General features: G+C 45.5%; 1 protein-coding gene and 1 non-coding gene across 2 annotated transcripts; both read left to right on the plus strand.

Annotated features, from left to right (window-relative positions):
* Positions 1-1,375: 1,375 nt before the first annotated feature.
* On the plus strand, positions 1,376-18,295 carry LOC142570449 (domesticated amidase effector 2-like). Its single transcript, XM_075678832.1, has 3 exons — positions 1,376-1,385; positions 11,083-11,354; positions 18,043-18,295. Exons 1-3 carry the CDS (start codon positions 1,376-1,378, stop codon positions 18,163-18,165), a joined length of 405 nt encoding a protein of 134 aa, XP_075534947.1. The 3' UTR covers positions 18,166-18,295.
* LOC142573414 (U2 spliceosomal RNA) lies at positions 2,596-2,780 on the plus strand. The gene has a single exon (XR_012826310.1). It is a non-coding gene; the product is annotated as a U2 spliceosomal RNA (small nuclear RNA).
* Positions 18,296-23,573: the final 5,278 nt, after the last annotated feature.

Genomic DNA, 23,573 nt, shown 5'->3' on the forward strand with positions numbered 1-23,573 from the left:
TTCCCTCATTATTTTCTTCATTTCAATATCAACCCCATATGCTTTCCTTGGCTTCATTGCCTGTTGGCTTTATATGGCCGCGATTAATAAAAATTGAGCCACTCTGTTTTTCTTCTGCTCGTTCAAACTGTTGTCGAAACGTTTACGTGCGCAGTCCTGCAAACGCAGAAAATTGTGTTTGCACAGCGGAGTTAAACGGAAAAGGAGCTACGCTCCGAGCCGTGTTTTTTTTTTTTTTTTTTTGGCCGCAGATGGCGCGAGCGACTGATGTCGCAGCGCCCTCTCGCCGTGCTGTGGTTGTCTATTGTGCCACCACAGCAATATACTTTGTGCGCACACGTGCAGTCTTCTGCAAAAGTTTATGGGATACAGGATTTGCGAAAAAGCGCAATCCTGGGCACAGAGCCTGGGATTCATCCTAAAGAAAAGGATTCTGTAAACGTTAGAAGCGCCATGATTTAAAGGAGCAGAAATTGTCATTTACGGTGCAGAGCCTCTGTGCCATAGACTTTTGTGGCCTATATTGTACGCCATCCATGCACGTACGCGCGTTAGTGCAGCTGGCTGCTCTCTTTTCTGGGCACTCCGCCTGGAACAAAGGATATATTGAAGTTATTGATGTCTTAAAAGTCAGTTAATACGACGACGCGAAGGTATACATGCACCCTTAATATTTGAATTTTTAGCAATCTCCTGACGGATTCAATCGAGTTAGGAAACAAGCGGAAACTGCGAAGCGTCATTGATACAGCTCTATTGCCTGAAACATTACGTGCGTGTTGTCATTGTTCATACAGAACCGTTTCCTTTCTTTTTTTTTTTTGAATAAATCAAGATTTCATGAAATCGCTCACGTTAGCCGTCTAACCTCACAAGCCAACTTGTGACTTAGGTTGACCCGATAAGGCCAGTTCATATCATTACTAATAGAAGTAATAACAAAAGAATTGAAGTTGTTGTTATTGCTGTTGTCGTCGTCGTCGTCGTAGTTATTGTTGTTGTTGTTGATGATGATGATGATGATGATTCGTCTGGAACTATAGCCCACGACTGCACGCCCAGAAGCAGAGCGAAAAACACACACAAACAACACGCGGTTGCTCTAATGCCTTGAACTTCTCTTTCAATACTTATCAAAGTTAGCTAAAGAAACAGTACAGGAGGATGTGAGCGTCATGACAAAAGCGGGACTTCCTGATGAGCTCGGTCCCGCTCTGGTGCGATTAGCCGCTGGAAAGGCCCGCGCAGATAAGCAACGCTAATAAAGACGCGCACACCAGTCGGTCCTTACTCACTTCTCCCATCGAGACGAGCGAAGCAACATCGATCAACCATGAATCGTTTCGCATTGTGTGCAGCTCTCCTTATTTTCGGCATGGCTTCGGGTAAGTAGTCAAATTCTTTTGAATGATTTTGTTTTCTAGCACTTTGAAAATAAAATAGGATTATGTCACAGGTAAACCCCGCTTTCAGTTGCAAGACTTGTGCCTTGACCATAGGTCTAGGCCGAGTTATTGTGATTATATTTCGGATGTTATTGATGGTACACGTTGAATTGGAATGGTTAGATCTGTGTACGCCGTTTCATGCATCATCGCTTAAGTTTGGAGTAGCATGCTGGGTGAGCCGCTAGGTCAATGAAACCTCTTCAATAGCCAATAAACTATCCTCCCTCTATTGCCCTTTCTCCCCTTGTCTTTTTAATAGGGAGCCAAATCTGATTTCCCCATTCCTTTAAGGTAAAAACAAAACAAAACCTAGTCACTCTCATTCGGTACTTACTGAAAGAACTGTAATGAAGTCGCTTATTGCGTTTAAGGAAAATATTAAGACTTGATTGACCGCATGAAGGCCGGAAATTCTTGATTTAGTTTCTATAACACATAAAAAGGATTGGATTGTAAAACTTTATTTGTCCAACAGATGTAGGGAAGGCTTTAAGCCTTCCCACCTAGACGACGGCCAGGAGTCCTTGGATCCTAGCGGCGGTTTCGGCCAGTGGGAGCAAGAGGGGCTCACCTTAATGACCGACCCACAAACCCCCACTAGAACGGGGAATAGTGTCAGCGTAGACACCTCAACCCGACCTCACATTCGTCAAAAACGTGGGAGATGCAACCTGGGTTAATACCCAGGAAAACCTAGGCAGCGATCACTTTATTCTCGAAACAGTGGTGAGCGCAGGCCCTGCCAGGAGAAAAGGCAGAAACCAGCACATAAAGAGCAAAAAAAAATTTACGAAGACCTTTCTTTTCGAAAGTGGAACTCTATAATTTCGTAACTTGGTAACGAAAGGTTCAGTCCCGGTCGCTGCGGCTATATTTCGAAGGTGGCGAAATGAAAGGGGGAATAAATAGAGATAAAAAATTTTAATTGATCCATTCGACTCTGTGAAGGAGGATGACCAGCGAAGCTGCTTAGCACACGACACGGAGGTGTCACAGAATTTTGAACGACGGTACGAAGTCATTTACCGTGATTTTCATACACATTCGCGTGGATGACGGGACCGCCACCGCGGGAAAGCGTAAGGAAAGGAAGCAGATACGCAAGCGCTTGGAACGCCGACAAAGAAAGGGCGGTGCGAACGTAGGCACGGCCGACATGGGTCAAAGTGTAATTTCTGTTCTTATCAGCCTAATATCTGATACAGGTTCTATTTGGACCCAAGATATATATCGAAGTTATTTTTGCAAGTTAGCAGATTGCTTGAAGCCTATCTTCACCTTCGCCGCGGATCGGCCCAGTATTGCACAATCTCCGGGATCGGCTCATGGTTTTTGCACTTGCAGAAGAAAAGACTGCACAAAACCCTAGCCTTCAACAGCTTCGCTGTAAAAAATGCAGCAGATCCAACGAGTCGAAGTCTATACACAGCGAAGCTTTGTGTGAGTGCATAAAGAGTCGAAATATGTTTATTGAATTTCCACACTACGGAAGGCTATATTCAGGCATCGAACAGAGGCTAATGCAGCACCGCTGCCGCTGGATGGATGGATGGATGGATGGATGGATGGATGGATGGATGGATGGATGGATGGATGGATGGATGGATGGATGGATGCTATGAGCGCGCCCTTTGGAATGGGGTCGTGGGTTGCGCCACCAAGCTCTTGTTATTATATTGACTAATGTCCTAGCTATGTTCAAGAAGAAAAAAAGACGATAAACTCCCATAACAAAACTTTCTGAACCCATATTAGGAACTTTGTTTTTGTACGCCTCCGCTGTTTGTCGTTTCCCTACTTTTCTTTCACCGATATTCTAATCGCTTCTTCATTCTCTTTTATTTATTAATCTCTATTGCGGTGATGTTTACTTTCCCGCTGCTCTCGCTGAACCCGAGGGCTTCGAGGAGGCCAGAGGTGCCTAAATCGACCGCTGTGCAGATATCTTCAAATTCTAATAAAGGTGCTTCATCGTTTCTCTAGCTTTACCGCTGCAAGCACGTGCTTATTTTTTCTTGTTGTATCTCGCTTTACAAGTGCGTGTTCTAAGGCACCCTGATCTTTCTTAGAAAAGTAAACAGCTTGCCTTTGAGTTTTAAATTGTTTCTTTCCTGATTCCGTTTTTTTCCTCACTCAAAGCAGCTTTCTTTTCCATTGCCGCCACCCATGAGAGTATGTCAGCCTCCCTGATATTCCGCTTGACGTTCTTTGTTGCCATGTTGCTCATCATACAGGTCGTGTACTTGCTGGTAAGCTTCCTAGGTCTTTTCCTCCACTGTGAATCAATGTTTTTCCTGTACAAATACCTGAACACTCTCCCAGCCCATTTGCTTTCTTCCATATTCCTCAGTCTTTCTTCACAATCAACCTTACTGCGAGCTTCCTTAACTTCAAAACCTGTCCAGCCCATTATCACCCTGCACAGCTTCATTTGTAGTCTTCCCATGAGCGCCCAGTGTGAGGCGTGCCATTGACCTTTGCTTGCGTCGAGTCGTGATTGTACCCCTGATTTTAAGCAAACAACCGCATTTCCAAATCTAAGTCCTGGAACCATTTTCCCTTTCTACATACCTCGGAGCACCACGTACCTATTGTGTCCCCATAGCGCTCTATGTTTCGTTATGGCCGCATTTCTCTTCCCCTTTACTGTTATTGTTTTTTCCTGTGTTTCCTTATATCTATTGCCTTCGTTTATCTATATACCAAGGTATTTATATTCTTTCACGCGAGGTATTTCCTGGCCCTGTATTGACACTGTCTGTTCAATGTTTTCATCGAATATCATAACACCTGATTTTATAACGCTAAATTTCAGACCTAAATTCTCGCCTTCCTGTCCACAGATATTAGCCAGACGTTGTATATCACTTTGCTTGTTAGCTGGCAACACAATGTCGTCCACATCAAACAAACCTATAAGATGCTGCTCTACTGCAGTACCCGCCTGTTTGTATCAGAAATAAACCCGATATTACTTCCCTTTAGCGCCCTTTCCATCCTCACCATGTACATCATAAACCACAGTGGGGTTAAAGGGCACCCCTGCCTCAGTCCCTTGTTGATATCAACTTTCTCATCGTTCCTCATCCCTTCCCATTCAACGCAAACTGTATTTTCTAGGTAAATCTCTCTCAAAAGTTGTATAAAATCATCTTCTAGGCCTTCCCCTTCCGAAATATCCCACAGGATGTTGTCATACGCGCCTGTAATGTCTAAAAAGGCCATATATAACAGTCTATTTTCTACTCTGAATATTTAAATACACTGAGTAAGGACAAACAAGTTACCATCCAGACGCCTAGCTATACTGAAGCCATTCTAAAGTTCTCCCAAAGTGTCATTATTCTCTGCCCATGCTTGCCTGTCTGTCTATATGAGTGAATTCTACCGTTCTCCTCCTTACTTTTATAAATTAAATTAATCCTACTTTGTCGCCAACTGTCTCGTATTCGTCTATCTCTTAAACCTTTTTCGACTGTTTTCAATAGAGCTTCCTTAGTTTTTGGCACTAGTTCATTAATCAGCCTAACGGGAACCTCGTCCAGCCCTGTGATTGTGTGTTTAGAAATTTTTTCTTCGGCTTTCTTCCAGTTGAAATTTGTCAGCACCAGCCCCTTTTCCATTAGCTTCTCTTTTATGCTCTTTTCTTCCTCAAATACAACCTCGTCATTGCCTTGGAAAGATTCAGCTGTTATTTTTCAGATGTTATTTACTGCCGCTTCCCCTTCCAGTTTGTTTCCATTTCGTCTAGGAGATGTTATATTGTGCCAGACTTCCTGCCTAATAAGTTTATGTGGTTCCAAAATATTCTTGGTGTGGCTTTCTTTTTCTCCCGTATTTCTGACAACCAACGTTCCCATTCACCTTTTATATTTCCTTGAACCAGTATTTGAACAACAGAATTTTTTTATCTCCCGATAGATTTCCCATTTTCTGGTTACATCATTCGGCGGTCACTGCGCTTTTTTTTTTGCTGCTCTCGGGATGCTTTCTGTCGTTCTGCAATTGCTACTCGTATCTCCCTGTTCTATTGGCTTTTCGGTTTCTTTTTTTCTTTCCAACGAGCATGTTGCTAATTTTTCCGTATTTCTGTCGTTATTACACTTAGAAACCCACTATATTCCCACTCTTTGCTTGGCCATTTACCAAGTTCTACCTCGACTCTTATGACTATATTTGTCATTTGTTCAGCGTTGCAGACGCAATGCAAGATTGCACGCGTTGCTTCACACATTCGAAAAAGCGTACAGAGAATGACATTGAATTGGAAAGGCTTCGTACAATACGTCGCCGTGCTGAAAGGAGGTACAGGCGCACAAAGTCAATTCTTGACCTCAGAGAAGCTCGGCGCATGCAAAAGAAGATAAGACGCCGAATGGATAAGCTAGCGGTCCAAAGATGGAAATGCTTTTGCGAGTCACTGGACCCCCGCAAGCCATTTTCCTGTGTGTGGCGTACCCTACGGGGTCTTTGCTCAAGACCCCAACAACGACACCCTTTTAACGCCCTTGCTCTCTATCAAACCCGCCGTGAGATAGACGTTGCGGAGGAATTTTGTGCGAAAGTCGCCGGCGGCACAGTTTTAGTCTTTGACATGACTTTAGGTGACATCCCCGGTCCACGAGATACCAGTATGGAGGCTCCATTCTCCATGGAAGAGTTAGAAGCTGCTATGGCGCTCTGTAGGTGTTCGTCTTCACCAGGGCCCGATGGCATAACATATACTGCTTTGCGCCACCTAGGCCGAGAATCACGAAGAGAGCTCCTCAGTCTTTTTAATAGTTCATGGCAAGATGGTGTCGTCCCACAGGAGTGGAAACGCAGCCGCCTGGTACCGCTACTAAAAGCAGGAAAGTCGCCGCTCGAACTGGCATCGTATCGGCCTATAGCACTTGCCAGCTGCGTCGGGAAACTCATGGAACGCATGATCCTCATGCGTCTCGAATGGTACCTCGAACACCACAAGATTTACCCTGATTCTATGGCGGGATTTCGACGAGGCCGTTCATCGATTGACAGTGTCATCGACTTATTGTCATCTGTAGAACAGCAAAAATCTTGGAAACGATTATCAGTAGCGCTCTTTCTGGACGTGAAAGGCGCTTACGACAACGTTTCCCATCAACCCATTCTAGACGCACTTTTAACACTTGAACTAGGAGGGCGAGTATATCGATGGATCAGAAACTACTTGACACAAAGGTGCTTGTTCGTACGTACGGAAGATGGTCCGACTACCGACCACTACATATGCCGAGGAGTTCCACAAGGTGGGGTTCTAAGCCCTATTCTTTTCAACCTCGCGCTTCTTGGGCTGGCCGAATCCCTACCGGAAACAGTGAGTGTCTCAATCTACGCCGACGATATCTGCATCTGGTCGTCAGCGGTCACTCGTCTGCAGGTTCGGGCAAGGCTGCAGAAAGCAGCAACACAGGCATCTCACTATCTTCACACACAAGGCCTTACCATCTCAACAGAAAAATGTGCGTTAGTCGCTTTTACACGAAAACCAATGTCTCGTTATCCAGTATGCATTAATGGCCAGCCTATCTCCTACAAGAGAAATCATCGGTTTTTGGGTGTCATTGTGGACCGGGACCTCTCTTGGAGCCCTCATGTTGCCCACTTGAAGAAGAAGCTCACATCTATTGTTCATGTCTTCAGGTTTATCGCCGGGAAAACACGGGGATCGTCAGTGGGCTCCATGCTGCAGTTATATCGAGCACTTTTTATCGGATTGCTACGTTATAGTTCTCCCGTGCTTGCTAAAACATGCAAGTCAAATCTTCGAGAACTACAGAGCGTGCAAGCACAGGCACTACGTGTTTGCCTAGGACTTCCGCGGAGCGCCTCAACAGCAGGAACCATTATAATGGCTCGAGACCATCCGATCACGACTTACATTAGCATCGACACGCTTAGGGCCCATGTTCGTCATGTTTCACGCATGCAGTCAAGCTCTCTTGCCTGCCTGCCAGAACGACGACCACAGGCGTCCTTCTCCAACGAGGTCAGCATCCATCGTGCCTGTCTACCATCGGGCTTCACACCCTCAGCACGTTCAACCTCAGCTTTGTGGTGTTTAGAACAACCTCGAGTGCGTCTCACGGTTCCAGGTATAAGAAAGAAGACCGACCTGCCTACCTTTGCCCTGAAGCAAGCAGCTCTGGATTGTTTGAACACTTTCTACTTTGACCGAGTCCACATATATACGGATGGCTCTTCCACTCAGACCAGTTCCATCGGCGCAGTGGTTATACCATGACGATCAATTAGCGTCCAATACAAGATTTCTCACATGACAACATCGACCGGATCGGAGCTTGTTGCCCTCCGAGGTGCCGTTGATTACATTAACAACCAACCCGCTAATCGGTGGGCAATATTCTGCAACTCGAAGGCGGCCTTACAATGTCTTCTGTCATCTCTTCGTCGCGGGTCGTATGAACAACTAGTGTCGGAGATACGAGAAGTGCACCATCATATGATAGCGAAAGGACACGACGTCGTGTTTCAGTGGCTGCCTAGCCATTGCGGTATCTCCGGCAACGACCTCGCTGACGAAGCTGCCAGGAAAGCGCACGAAGGAGCAACCCTTGTTTCTGTACCTTTATCGCGGACCGACGCAGCCCAACACCTAAGCAAGGTAGCGCACCGTATGACATTACAGAAGTGGCACACACCTGAATTCACCCAAGAACGATTGCATTCCCTCGACCCCTCTATGCAACTGCGGCTGTTACCAGGACTTCCGCGAAATGAAGAAACAATGCTGTGCCGCTTACGCTTGGGCGTCGCATTCACCAATGCATATACGTTTTTGATTGGAATGACTGATAGCGCCGACTGCAATGCCTGCGGTGCCGAGGAAACTATAGAACATCTACTGTGCTACTGCCCATCTTTTCAAAACGAAAGACATGAACAGCTCTCAATCAGCTCGATAGAACACCGTTCACCTTGAAGAAGATCTTGGGACCATGGCCTCGCATATCGCAGCTACAAAAGGCCACAAAAGCTCTGCTGCGATATTTGAAGGCTACTGGATTGAGTCAGCGACTATGATCCGGACTGAGTGACTGAACGATATCCCCGGTGGACTTTCTCTTCTTCTTTTAATCTTTCCGTCCCCTTTTCCCTTTCCCCAGTGTAGGGTAGCCAACCGGGCTCAGTCCTAGTTAACCTCCCTACCTTTCCTTATCATTTGCTCTCTCTCTCTCTGTTCAGCGTTCAAATTTGGACTGGCCATTTTGCCCTCCTTGCTGTCTTTCCCAACCACATATCACATTTTCAAAACGATGCGTTTTTGGTGACTCTTTATGCTGCTATACCTTACCTCGTCAATCACCATTTCTCACAGCTTACCATGAATTCTTTCTGTCATCAGACAGTAATCAATGTTCGATTTCCGGTTTCCCTCTTACCACGTCGTCTGCCCGTCACACTTGTATTCTTGTATTGTAGGCCTTGTATTAACGATACCGAGATTATGTTGCTCACAAATATCTCCCCTTTCACCATTTCACTCTCTCCTACTGCCGAGGCCTTTCCCTGCTTTCCTTTGTTATCCTTTTCCGCGTGATTCGGACTTGACAAAGGGCATTGTCTCCTGCGTTCCAGCTCTTCCTTTGTGGCCGCCTCAAGGCACGTGCAGCTCTTTCCATCTAACACCCTCCCCACGTTTCCCGCATTCCACGTGCTTTGCCGGCACTCCCTGCCCTGTCACGTCGGGGGCCCGTGTTCCATTGTCACGACCATTTTCGTTCAAGATGGCGGTCCTGTGCAGCTTTTCCTCGGCTCCTTGAACTTTCCACCATCTTCCATGCATCAAGCTGCATATTTAGCTCATTTTTGAGCTCTCTGGTCTCTGTCACAAGCTCATCCTCGAAATCCTCTACTTTCTTTAGCCTAGCATAGACATGACAGTGTCTGCCGATTGACTCGATGTCCTCTCCATTCTCATCCGTCCCCTCGTCTACCTTGAGAGACCCCCCGCACACTGCACGCTTTACCGTCTTTCTTGCCATGTGTTGCACTTAGCGTTCTCTAAGGCAAACGCCGAAGCTTTTAGCAAAGGCCGATACACACAGAATCTAAATTCTTACAAAGCCGCACGGGCTTAAGGTATGACACGTGTTCGCAAGTGTTCAAACACGCAGCCACACTTCCCTATACCAATGTACACACACACTATAACCACTAATATCTAAAATTATTGCCACTTCCAAATGTCTATCTAAAGGCTATAAAGACTTAAAGTCCCACATGGCTGCACGTGTAGAAACATGTGGCGCGAAAGGACGCTCTGACTATCCCGCAAAAACAAATATACACGAAACACACCCGCGCACATGTATGGGTGGATGGATGCCATGAGCGTTCCGTTTGGAACGGGGCGGTGGGTTGCGCCACCGAGCTCTTTCTGTTATACTGCCTAATGTCCTACCCAGGTTTAAAAAAAAGATAAAAAGAAAAAAGAAACATGATGAATTCCCATAACCAAGCTTTCTGATCTCCTATTGTGAACTGTGTTTTTCTACGCCTCAGTTTTTTGTCGTTTCCCTACTTTTCTTCCACCGCGGATGCGAGTGCCATCTGGTGATGGTGCAAAGAACCCAGCATGCGCGCGTGGCGCGCGTCCTGCTCTGTGATTGGTTGGCTTATTAGGCAAGAGAGTAACGAGGCCGCAGCACTCACGGTCACGAAACCTGGCGAGGTTCGCCAAGAATAATCTTAGCTTGAAAAAAAAAAAGGAGAACCGTTCATGTACTTATATTTAGCTGCACGTTAAAGGACCGCCGGGGGTCGAAATTATTCCGAGGTATGCCACTATACGACGTGCCTCACAAACAGGTTATGGCTTTGGCACTTGAAACTGCCCGATTTAACTTTATTTTTTTTTACTCGTAGAAAATCCACCAAAATGAATAATACCAAACAAACGCGTGTTCATTGTACGCAAGTTATAATTACCCCGACCAGCCTTGGTAGCTCTGCTGCGGGGCTAATGTCACGAATTCGTTTATCGGCTGCGGCTGCTGCGTTTATGAGGGTGGACTGCGAAAACGCTCGCACACGTAGACTTCGGTGCGCATTAAATAAAATTAATTCAGAGGTCCATCCAATTAAGACGCATCTAATCGCCACTGTGTCGCTTTGGAACGTCAGTCATCCAGTCAGTCAGTCAGTCAGTCAGTCAGTCAGTCAGTCAGTCAGTCAGTCAGTCAGTCAGTCAGTCAGTCAGTCAGTCCAGTCCAGTCCAGTCCAGTCAGTCAGTCAGTCAGTCAGTCAGTCAGTCATAGTTGCCTCTGCCGTGTGCGAACGCTGCAGCGCACATAACACTGCGGGCACATAGTGTGCACGCAGCGTTGGCTCGCTTCCTATTCCTGTTTATTTTTTCCTTGACCCCTTGCAGGGTGCATAGCCAACTTCGTATGCCCGTCTGGGCTGATCGAACCTCATGCCACTGTTGCGCCCTCTCTGTTTCTGAGGCATACTCGGCTACAGATGCGGAGCGATCGTGCGCACTGCGTCTGGAAAAAAAGAAATGTAGCGCGCACGCACTGTTCGTGGCTGGTCTGTTCTTTTGACGAGCCCTTCTGCATGGTGCCCTTTATTTCCACGCTTCGCGCAGTGAACGAGGCCATCCTTTGCAGAGAGCCGCAGGTGCGAGAAGGACACTGGATTGAGCACCCAAGAGACGGCAGGGAGTGCGTGTCAGCGGTGAAACTGCTGTGCGACGGCATGCTCGCGTGCAGCACGTCGTATTGGCGGCGCGGCGTGAAGGTAAAGGACAATTGTGACACCATCCCAAGGTTGACTGCCATTGCTACCTTTCTGGCAAGTGGTAACAAGTACGAAGGACATGCGGCCATCTTCGATACCTGCTATAGTGGCGGAATCTGGGTAAGTGGAGAATCTCTAGCGCACGAGCAGTTCTCGGCACAACGTATAGGAAGCTCGCAGGGCCCGTTAACCCTTTATGCGCGACTGTTGCCTGAAGGTAAAACGAGAGAAAAAGAACATTTTTTTTATTACATGGAGGCTCGAGGCCCGTCTGCGTCGTCGCCGTTGGACCAAATTTTATGAGGTTTGCTTAATTAAAAAAAAGCGTTCAGGTCTAGTGGCTGTTCCAAGCGAAGCTTTGATTTAGGCCGGCAATATTAACGCGATAGCGTTAAGGAGCTCGTGTCGCAGAAAAGCCGGTGTCGTCGGCGTCGGTGTCGGCGTCCGCGGCGTTGGCCGTGAGCGATAAATCCGCCAGGCACTTCATAAATAAAAAGCAACGTTGCTGGGTGGGAATCGAACCAGGGTCTCCGAAGCGTGAGACGGAGACGTTACCACTGAGCCACGAGTTTTTTTTTCTTTATTGCCGGTCATTGGCCCGGATAAAAAATACAGATTCACGAATAATCAGAAGGCACACTCACAATATGTTTAAAACGACCGCAGAACTTGTGCGGCTGCGCTTGTGCTAAAATTCCTTTATCGCCAGTAATAATTCCACACGTGGCAACCACTCTGGGATGCACTCCAGCAACTTTTGTTCGATGCTTCAAAGCGGTACAAAAGCGCCTCTAGTGATCGCGGTGTTGCCTTAGAAACGAGCTGTTACTAAGGCTCAGGCGTGCGTCGCTTGCTCAGGCGCACATTTCGTTGTCGCGCCGAACGCTGCGTTGCTCGACGCTCACCGCGTCCGATGCGGGGCGCGTAGTCGCTGCGCCGTAGCCCATTGTCTTACACCCCTTGGCGGGTCGACGGGAACGCTGTCGCGTTCCACTCTTGAAGGCGAAGCTTAAGCGTCCTCCAATTTTTTTAAAGCTTGATGAAAATCGCAATTTTTTCAGAAAACTAAACTATCACGTTTACAATCGGTATCTGTGGTACCACCGCGCAGTGCAGAGTGAACGCTCCCCTTACCACCGGCGGTACCACTGGTAAAGGAAGTGTTCTCCCATTATTTCCTGATGACAGGTATAACAGTGTTGTAAGCATGGTTTCGAGGCTGTCGTTGAGACGCTGCGCCTACGGTCTAAGGCGAATGCGCTGTCATCAAGGTCGAAGACGCACACTCTGTCATTTGACATTCTGCGGGCCTCTGGCTTTGAGAATGAATTCTAAAATTCATACACCCCATTCTAACCCCCAATTCGCTCAAGAAGACACTGTATTAACGCGAGAGCGTTAAGGGCCCCGTGTCCCAAAATATCCCATGTCGGCATCGGACGTCGCTTGGCGGAAAATTGTTCCTAACCACAGCAACGCAGGCCTCCCGAGTGGCGCAGAGGTCTTACTGAAATAATTGAATTCCTCAAAGTAACATACGTCAGAAAAATCGCAAATTACCATCTAAACACAATCTACAGGTCAGATAGCGTCGGATTGTAATTTGAGTATACGAGAAAACAAAATTCTGTTACGCGGAAACTCGCACAAACGCCTTTTCCAACATTTCTACCATTCATAGGGCGGCCATGGCCTCCAAAATTTGCGCGCGCCAATCTCAGAGGCCACAGAGCGGCGAGCCCGCTCCCTTCAACAAATCAAGATGGCTCTCGCCTTCGCCGCATCGCGTGCCGTTTCTACAAGAAAGCTCGTCTTCGTACATGGCGTTCGGCGACAGCGATTCGCGGTAAACATTACGGTTACATAAGCTGCAGTTGCCGGGAAGCGTGAGAAGCAGTCGGGGGCCCTTGAATGCTATCGCGTTACACCCTTAAAGGCGAAGCTTAAGCGTCCTCCCAAGTTTTTTGTCAATTTCCTGTAGAGGTTGAATCGCCTTCCAACATTTTTTTTAACGCGATTTTTTTAACGGCCCCATGTCGCAGAAAATCCGGTGTCGGTGGAGTTGCCCGCGAGCGAAAATTTCTGTATATATTTAGGCATGTATATATGCCACGCCTTGCTATATGACATGCGGTATATGCAAGTTATATTGCCACACCATTCTATCACTGAAGCTGCTCAAACCCTGTGTTACATTCTTGAGAAATTTATTCCTCAGAATTTAGGGAATCACAGCCCACAAAGAAACGGCACAAAACAAAGCACCACTAGCGCATCCCTTTTATGTTAAATCTTCTCAGACTGAAATATTAAAAGCGCAGAACCGTAACACACAATCCGCCCGCGCAAGAGGCCGCGTTTCTGCCAGAAGCTCGCCTTCGTGCATAGCGTTTGCCGCCAGCGTTTCCCGGCAAACATTACGGTTACATAAATCTGCAGTTGCCGGGAAGCGTGAGAAGCAGTTAGGAATCTTTGAACGCAATCGGGCGTTCCACTGTTAAAGACAAAGCTTAAGCGTCCTCCAAGTTTCTTTCCAGCGAAACTGTCAATCATACTTGAATACGCTAAAGAAAAAAAAGTAATAACCAATTAGATTTACAGTTACTTCATTCAAAAACCTAATTGGTGCCAGTGACCAACCACTGCCCCGCGAAAGTAAGTGAGCAATTACTGAATGTAATCTATTAATTTTAAGTTTCTTTTTTTCTCCAACAATGCAGAAACGCCGTCCTCTGCAGACCTTCGCAAGTTATCTTCACTAATTATAGTTTTTCGAAGGTTCGTCGGTAATGTCCTCTGGTTTCCTTGCGAAGACAAAAGCAGCGACACTGAAAACGCGCTGGATGTTTGTGCTCTGAGACAGGCGGCTTCTGTGCCTGTGCATTGCGCACGAGGTTGCGTTTACTCGACGCCGCGATACTCGCTTTTGGGTCCTCTGCGAAGAGCGGCGCTTCATTGTCGCAGGGGTTTAGAGAAGGCGCTCCCGGCAGGGCCAACGAGAAGCTGAATAAATAGTCCGCCGATGATTACCTGGCACCAACGTCAGCAGTGGTCATCTCTATCGGGGTCATAGCGGCGTCGGTTCGAATCGTTGGCCAACACATGGGGCAGCGTCAATATGAGGAAACGAGTACTGAGCGCTCAGGCAAAGCCTGTCTGAACATGCGCATCTACGAGGCTGGTGCATAACAAGACAGCGGGTGTTCTACCGTACCTCCCGCAAAGTTCAAAGTCTCAAAGCTGCTTCGCCTGTTACAGCTTGTCTCGTCAATAAAGTAATTGGTTCCATGTAAACAAATACTGAAGGAAATAATTGCATTACAGTGAGCCGCAGTGGTTTCACTATAAGGGGCAGGGAGGGGGAGGCGGGTTGCAGCTGGGCAGTGAAAGTGGAATGGTGAGCGAAATGGCCAAGCATTATTCGTCAAAGAAATGAAAAGGCTCCGGGAAAGTGGAATGGTGAGCGAAATGGCAAAGAAATATTCGTCAATGAAGCGAAAAGGCTCCGGGAAAGCGGCATGGGGAACGAAATGGCAAAGCATTATTCGTCAAAGAAGCGGAAAGGCTCCGGGAAAGTGGAATGGTGAACAAAATGGCAAAGCATTGTTCGTCAAAGAAGCGAAAAGGCTCCGGGAGCCTTTCGCTAAGTGTAACAGCGGCACTGCGCGCTGACTACAGAAGACAGTTAAGAAAGAATGGAAATTTGTAGGAGGGTGCCCTTAGCAAAGCTTAATGACTTGGGGTGGTTTAGAACGTGGAGTTAAAATTAAATATACATTATAGACGTCTCCGGCCCCGAAAGGCACATAAAATGTTTCGCAGATACACTCGCGTATAGCGCTCGTTGTAATTGCTGAATAAACGCATCACCACCTGGACCAACTGCGCTAGTGGATAGTGCGAGAACAGCACAAATGTGTGCTTTAATTTTCGTACGAAAGGTCCTTTAAGGTACCACACGTTCCACTGTGATTGTATTATTCTTCGCCTACTCGCCCGCCGTATCTGGTTCGTCTTCATTTACCTCTCTTTTCAAGTTTCCTCCTTCCGCAGTGCTTCTTACAACTACTCTAAAACTGCGGATATTCCAAACTTGTATATTAACTACCCGGCTATGTATGCAATGTGCACCGCCACGTGGCTATGCATATACATTGTGCATACGCATGCAACCACATATCGCTACAGGTCTTTCTACACGCTCAAAGTGTGCATTTCTTGCGTTTTATGTGCACTCTTATTTTATAATGTTCATTTGGACATTCATCTGACGAAAACTATTTACTCTGTTTATTTTTTGAGAATTTTCTTCATAATTGAAAAAAAAAATTGCACGCTCCTGTTTTTCTGTTTGTTAACAAGCAAGTGACTATGCGCTTTCGATGGGATGTCGTGCTGAATTAGGAGTCTTGTGGTGCACTCGTTGCCTTGGACATATCTAAAAGAAGTAAAAATAATTAGTAATTAGCTACAGAACAAACTTGATGCCCGAAGCAAGCCATGATGATGAAATTGTGCTTCGTTGGAAGCAAAAATGGAATAGATTACAAATAATTAATAAATGTAAATTCGTTACGTACTAATCTGCTTTTCATACGACTAGAAGCGCTTGAGAATTTCTAATGTCTTGAGAATTTTTAACACTTCTGTCTGTCAGAAGTGCTGCAAGTAGTTATAGAACCCTCGTTTTTCGGTATTTTAGCGCCTTAATCATACGATGTGCGTAAGACGTTTCTGAATGAACTAAATAGGCACCTTGTTTATGTATGATGACAAAAAGGGCCACGTTATGGGTCATGTGTAGACAAAGTTCGAATTGGGTGGCACAATAACGACCTGTGCAATGAATTACGTATTCAAACGCTCCGTAGCGTTACGGGTGTGTTTTACGAGTTGCCCAGTATTTAGCCAGTAACCCTGGAAGGACTACAAGTTCCACTGAGATTACATTTAGACGAAAATGACGGGAACGCTATGGAAAACCTGTGTGCGAAGTAAATGCCTGTGAGGAAAATACAGCCTTCTAAAACATGTTCCTTAACAAGCGTTTGAAAGTGCCGTGCGGTCTTTACCAGCTGTGCTTCTTAATGTGCCGAGATAACTCTACGTTGCAACAAGTTTATATTTAGCGAAAGCGGAGGTTGGTGTGAGGAGCAATGTGCGGAGAAAACTTAACGTTCCTCGCCTAATTAGAAGCTTTGCAAATCATTATTGAACCTTCGTTTTTTTTTCTTCGCTTTTCTTAAGCATTATACAACGTTCGTAGTTTCCCGGTGTCCCTTGTGAACCAAACAAGGAAGCTTGCTTATAGTTCTCTAAAATTAGGGACAAGTTGTGGGTAATATGTAGGGAAAGATTGAAATGTCTGAACTAATTATGAGCTTAGCAATAAATTGCGTATGCAAGTGACCTGAACTTTATAAGTGTGCTTTACGAACAAACGCAAAACTCATGACGCTGCCGTGGGGTAACATGAGCGTAACCGAGATAAAATTTAATGAGAAAGAGACGATGGGTGAGAAGTAGAGGCGGGACATTGCCAATGTCTCCATGAAATAAATATATGTGTATGAATTTCTGCCTTTGTGTCTTCACGATTCCTCGAAGGCGTTATATGCATGCAAGGTTTCAAACAGGCCAGTCATATGCGGTCAACGTTTTAAAGTATGTGATTTAACTGTAGGCAACTAAAATTTTTATTGCAACTGCTCGGAAGAAATGGCTTCACTAGAAGTTGTGTTGTGGTTCGGCAAGGTCGCACGTCTTTAATGTCATTTCTTTAATAAAGCATTGCACTGCCTCTGTGTATAAAAGTATTATAAGGCACCAGCAATAGCGATGTTATTATCTTATCTTCACTGTCAGGAGACTGCTGCTGTCGAAGTAAATTAGTTCATAGAAGAACGAATCGCTGAAATCTGCTGTCTTTTCTTTTTAATTTTCTTTTGCGAATCATGTATGAATGTCTGTAATGTAAATGATAAAATTTCAAAGCGAGAAAGAAGTGTAAAGGATAGTACAAACATATTTGCTCGAGGCTGACGCCTTCTTCGCACTGGTGCAAATTTTGATAGGGATCAAAGGTCTCATTAGCTCACTCTATCACAGCAAGTATGTTGGCCTAGCAAAGAAGGTGCAAACCAGCCTCCTCGCACAATAAACTGTGAGCGAATGGTGAAATAGAAACAGTGTCATGAGCTTGTCCTCCGTGCTGATTCTACGCATAGCTTCGAACGAACCCACGCTTCTACGGGCAAGCGTGAACAGTGTTTAAGCTGTATGTGACTGATCTAAAACACTGAGCCTGTTTCTTCTGCAGAAATCTACGGTGATTGCCAAAAGGTAACAACAACTGCTTTCATTTACACACGACCTTCCAAGTGCCCGTCAACACTGTCAAAGCGTTAATATAATGTTTCGCATGTAATACAAATAAGCGATCGCACAGATAGGGTTTGCCTTGGAATGAAGTCAACTCGAAATTAAGAACATGAGTAAATTTGCATAACATAACACTTGCGTAGCACCCGCAAACAAGCCGCAACTTAGACTCACGAGAGACGCTTTGTAATGGGAGTGCCAAGAATCGGCTGCTAACCAACGATCGTTCTTTACCTGTGCATGCCCGCTCAAGACATGCCCCGCGGTCCACGTAATTAGGACGACGAGCCAAACACACTAATGCAGGGTTCTAATTCAGGAACAAACTACAAACAGCATAGAACCAAGAAAAAAAATCAGTTTATGTGTATTCGCTTTCCGGAATATTTGCGAGCCTCTTTTTTTGCCTTCATGTACGTCTCCGCAGGTGTTTGACCAGTGGAACGCAACCGGTAAATATCTGAAGAGGCGCCAGATTCCCTACGGATACCACGTGGATAGCTACAATGGAAATAACTTCTACGTTATCGAGCTGCAGCCTTGTAACTGAATTATATTTAATAGTTGTACTTACTAATCGTTGCCAATGTATAAAACAGGAGGACCCCTTGCATGCAGCCTTGAGCTACGGGACCTCCTCCTTTATATTCAACCCAATATGCACCAGCTTCTTGAATAATAAATGCTAATTTGCTTGACTGATTGAACGTTGAACGAGCTCCCATTTCGCTTTCTTACAGCCGGAAGCACTGGTGCTTCTGCGGCGCTCCATATTGAAATGAACAAACTCACACACCTTATGACAGCGACGTGACTATGTGTAATTTCTCGTGAGTATCGTAAGACAGAGTGATGTAGCCTGACAGCACGCAGACTACGCGTTGGGTTCCAGATCACGAAAACAATAAGGACCGCAGCGCTTCAGTGGCGCTGACAAGAAAGTGATGTGGTCCCCCTATAGCTGCATCTAACCAACTAGCCCAAAAGTCGGTACTACTCCACATAAGAAAGCCGCTTCATTGGAACTTCGTCTCAGCACCAACTCAGCCGGACACAGGGAACTGGTTCCACAACAGAGAGCGCCCTCATTTACCGTTTACAAAACTAGCCTGTCCGTACAACATCCTTGCCTGACGAGTAGCGTACGGTAGCTGTGTACCCCGGAATCACCGGCGTGCAAATTAAAGCTTCTGCGAAGGAAGTTCGTTGGGGCAGCTATAGCTGGCACATATCTCTCCGTCGAGAACAGGCGAACAAGGCCTGCTCTAGGCTATTTTTACATATTTTACCCATTTATATATACTGTGATCTGGTACCAGATCAGATCAGGGTGGTCATACATAGCAATATCCAAGCGCGTAAACACATACGAATTCAGAAGAATTGCAGGCATTTTCAAACATTGGTAAAGAATTCTTGGAACACTATTAAAAATACATAAAAACACACGAGCATATAAACACACACAAATTCATAACATTTGCAAGCATTTTTCAAACATTGGTAAAGAATTCTGGGTAGCAATCTCGGTATTAAGATTATTGCAGTCGGTCATTGTCCTAAGGAAAAAAAGAATATTTATAACGGTTATTCCGTTTGTTCAAGGAGGTTATTGTTATAGCATGCCTTCGTCTCTTTTCATAACCTGGTGAGCAAGCAAAGAACTTGGAAGTGTTAACGTTTTAATGGCCGTGTACAAGCTGAAAGAGGAGCCTAATCTGCAAACATGGCTGCGCACAGTCACCAGAGGTAATCCAGTGCGTCTTATGAGCTCACTAACAGACGTACGGCCGTCTGAATTGAAAATAAACCTAACTACCTTATGCTGTATACGTCCGAGATATTTAAAATATTGATTAAGGTGAATGGGTCATGAATAATTACAGCATGTTCCAACAACGGGCGACTAAAGGAATTGTACACTAATAAACGAACGCTATACAAAGATGACTTCAGCGAGCGCCTCAAGAAAAACATTTTACGCAAGGAATTTGCAATAACGATATAGAACAGATAATTCGTTATCCAGAGGCCAAAATATTTCTGCTCTGTCACCTTTAATAGATATATGCTATCAATGCTATATGCAAATTAAAGAGGTTTTTTCTTGTGTGCAATTTCCACAAAAATAATTTTTTTTCGAAGCTTGTAGACATTTGCCAGTGTTCGCATCAAGCGCTGACCTTTGCTAGGTCATTATTTAGACCTAGCTAATCATAAACAGAAGATACCTTTTCGTACAAAATAGAGACATCTACATAAAGTTGCACGGAAACTGAAAGTTCTGTCACAACGTCATCAATAAATAATATAAATAAAAGTGATCCCAAAACGGATCCCTGGGGGATGCCATATGAAACCACTGCTTTGTTGGAAGTATTCCTTAAGGTGACGGAATGGGCGTCTCTTAGAAAGGTAGGCTGTGATCCAATTAAGTATCTGGTTATTTTTCAGATAATATCCTAATTCATGAATTAATTTGTTATGTGACACCTTGTCAAATGCTTTGAGAAAATTCATTATTATAACGTCGGATTGCTTCCATTCACTAATTGTAAGTACGAGATCGTGCACGTGTCTCCACTAATTGAGCACATGTAGAGAACCTACGGTGTGAAACCATGTTGGACATCTGTAAGTACCTTGTGCTCTTCTAAGAAACCTAACATATGTTTTCGAATTGCGTGCTCTAAAATTTTGCATAATGTAGATGTCAGTGATGCAGTTCAGTAATTCTCGACGTGTGCTTTCTTTTCCTGGATTTATGCAAAGATTTGATTTCGCCCGTCCTCCAGTCATTCGGTCGCGCACCATCGAGCAAATTAATATCCCCACTCTCATTTATAGCTACATCAGATATAGCAGGAAGCGATATAGAAAAGTTGGGAAGCCAACTATTATTCTTTGTAAATACCGACTCTAAGAATTTGTTAAAAGCAGTAAAAACGACAGTCTCATCAGTAAAACATTTGCCGCCTACTGGTGGAAGAAGGTTTAGATGTGATTAGGCGCCAGAATCTCCCGGGACACGTTTAATAAACGAGGGAACGAGCGTTACGTAATATTTTTTCTTGTGGCAAATTTTTCTTGTTTATTTTTCTTGTTTTAGTTGCTCTGAAGTTTCTCCCACGATAAATTTTAAGGTTACATTTGTTCTTTATTTCATTTTTACCTTTTTAAACTTTCGCTGTGAGCGTAACGCCTCACGAGAAATCCATGGGTTACGTTGCACACATTTTTTTTTCGAAATTTTTGGAACAATACGGTAGATACTTTCAGAGACGATTTCTTTAAAGGAAAGCCATATGTCATTTGTATTACAAGTGCTGTGCCTGAAATCATCGAAGTAGAAATCAAGCATATGGAGAATAGATTCGTCCTTAGCACGAGAAAAATTGGGAAATAAATGAACACTGTTTCGGCGTTCTAGGCGTACACTTGACAAGCTCAACAGGACAGCTTTGTGATCAGAAATCCCGTTTATGACTTCACAGGTTATCGCATTACGGATGGCACCTCTTACAAAACAATAAGTCTAGAATTGATCCTACGGCTTCTTGTACTCTCGTGAAATTATTCACCATTTGCAACAATTCAAGCGTGAACACAATATCAAACGTTGTTTAATCAGCACTGTGGGCAGAATGCAGTGAAAATGTGTTCCAATCAATGTTGGGTAAACTAAAGTCCCGAGCCAGTAGTATTCTGTCATCTGATCTTAGATGACAGTGTAAATATTCCCTTAAGTTTTCAAGGGCCGCAACAAAAGAGCTTGGAGACCTATAAAAATGCCAAGGATAAAGCGCTTTTTTTTACGTATGCTTTGGAAAAGACAGCTTCGGTGCCTTGCGCATCAGGCATTCCAAAAAGTTATATTGATTATTTAAACAAAATGGCCACTCCTCCACCTCTTCTGTCGCTGTCACCGCGAGAGACCTCAGAGCCCTTAGGAACAAATTCGCTATCATATGTCTCGCTGCTCAACCAGGTCTCCGTAACCATGGCAATGCCCGCGTCGTGCAGGAACAGCATGCCCTCGAGTTCTACAGCTTTATTGACAACGCTACGACAGCTTATGTTTAGGATTTTCAGTGTCGCACTGGTCCCTTTCTAGTGTCATTGTTGGTTGTTCGGGATCTTATATCGTTTGTTTTTTGCATTACCCCATACAAACATATCGCCGTTAATGCTTAACTTGTCAAAATGGATGGAAACAACTTTATTTTGAATCCGGCAAATTTGACGACCCGGGCTCAGGTCTCCCATGAGGGGACTTCGAGGCCTTGCCTCGTCGCCGCCTCTCGGGCTTGCTGGACAGCCCACTGATGTGTCTTGAGGTCGGAGCTGCGCAGAGCGGCGGCCCACTTCGACGCAAGAGCCTCCGGAGCTACTGCCATTGTAGCTTATGTAACACGACACTCCCACAACATGTGTGACAGCGTCGCTCTAGTTTCCTGACATAATTTGCAAATAGCAGTAGGGTATTGCGCGGGGAAAATGTGCTGCAATCGCACCAGACTGGGGAATGTTTGTGTTTGCAGTTGTCGCCAGATGACTGCCTGGCGACGTTTAAGCATGGGGTGAGGTGGGGGCAGCGACCGCCTGCCTAGCTGGTAGTGCTTGGTGATGTCATTGTACCTGACCAGGCGTTCTCGCGTGTTCTGAACCAGGAGTTCCGAACTCGAAGAGGCGGTCTCCGATTCTTCGCGGCGAGTCAGTTCTCGCGAAGAGCGGTGTGCTACCTCGTTCAAGTTAGGGAGGCCCTCATCGGTGGGGGTGGCGACGTGCGCTGGAAGCCACATGATCGCGGTGTTATTGAAGTGCTGTCGACCACCTTTCCTTAGAATCTGGAGAGCTTCGGAGGAAATGCGCCCCCGCGCGTAGCTGCGAACTGCGAATTGTGAGTCGCTAAAAACTACCTCGCAGAGGGGGTCGGTAAGCGCAAGCGCAATCGCTACCTCTACCGCTGTTTCTGGGTATTTCGTTGCGACACTACACGCGTGCGTAAGCCGGGAGCTAACGTCTACGACTACCGCCGTGAACCGGTGTTCTCGTGTGTATTCTGCGGCGTCTACAAAGCGCGTAGTCCTCTTTCTACCCAAGGAGCGCTGCAGCGCCTTGGTACGGGCCTGGCGTCGGCCCCGATTAAATTCGGGGTGCATGTTTCGAGGGATAGGGGCGGCAATCAGCGTGTCGCTGAGGTCGGGTGGAATGACCTGTTTCTGACCGTGTTGGACGTGGTAGTTGAAGCCGAGTTTCCGCAGGATGTACCGGCCCGTGGCTGTCAGAGACATGCGTTCGAGTTGAGAGGTTCTTTGCGCATCCACGATTTCCTCAAGCGTGTTGTATACCCCCAGCTGTAGCAGACGAGCAGTGCTTGTGGACTCCGGTAGGCTAAGGGCGACCTTGTAAGTCTAGTGTATAAGGGTGTTGATTTTCTCCCTTTCGGAGACATTCCAGTTGTGGAAGGCAGCCACATAAGTGATGTGACTGATTGCGAAAGAGTGTATGAGCCGCATGAAACTTGTCAAAACACAGCTTAACTTTAGCACCATTCCTCTTTTGCTGTGATGGGCTTTTCCGTAAGTCCTTTCTGACGTCACGAATTCTTCTTGATTAGTCCTCACTGTCTGAAAATTCTGTACCTAGCACTTTCGGGCATGCCCTCATTATTAACGTCTTTTCTTGGTAGTCATGTAAATCAATGATGAAAGGGTTAATCTAGCTTGATTTCCTACCTATTCGGTGGCATCTTTGCATTCTCCTTATCGTAACTCGTAGTTTTTCATTAAGAATATCCTTTGTTGTTTTGTCCGTAAGTTCTGAAACTGTTGCCTTTTGTTCTTCTTTTATACCGTAAGTAAGTAAACTGTTCCTACGGCTTCTATTATGCAAGTCGTCGGTTTTACTTGACAGGTATGATACAGTGGCTTCAAGCTTATTACTAGTTAACTTCAT

This window comes from Dermacentor variabilis, chromosome 2, assembly GCF_050947875.1.
Source record: "Dermacentor variabilis isolate Ectoservices chromosome 2, ASM5094787v1, whole genome shotgun sequence".
Taxonomy (NCBI): domain Eukaryota; kingdom Metazoa; phylum Arthropoda; class Arachnida; order Ixodida; family Ixodidae; genus Dermacentor; species Dermacentor variabilis.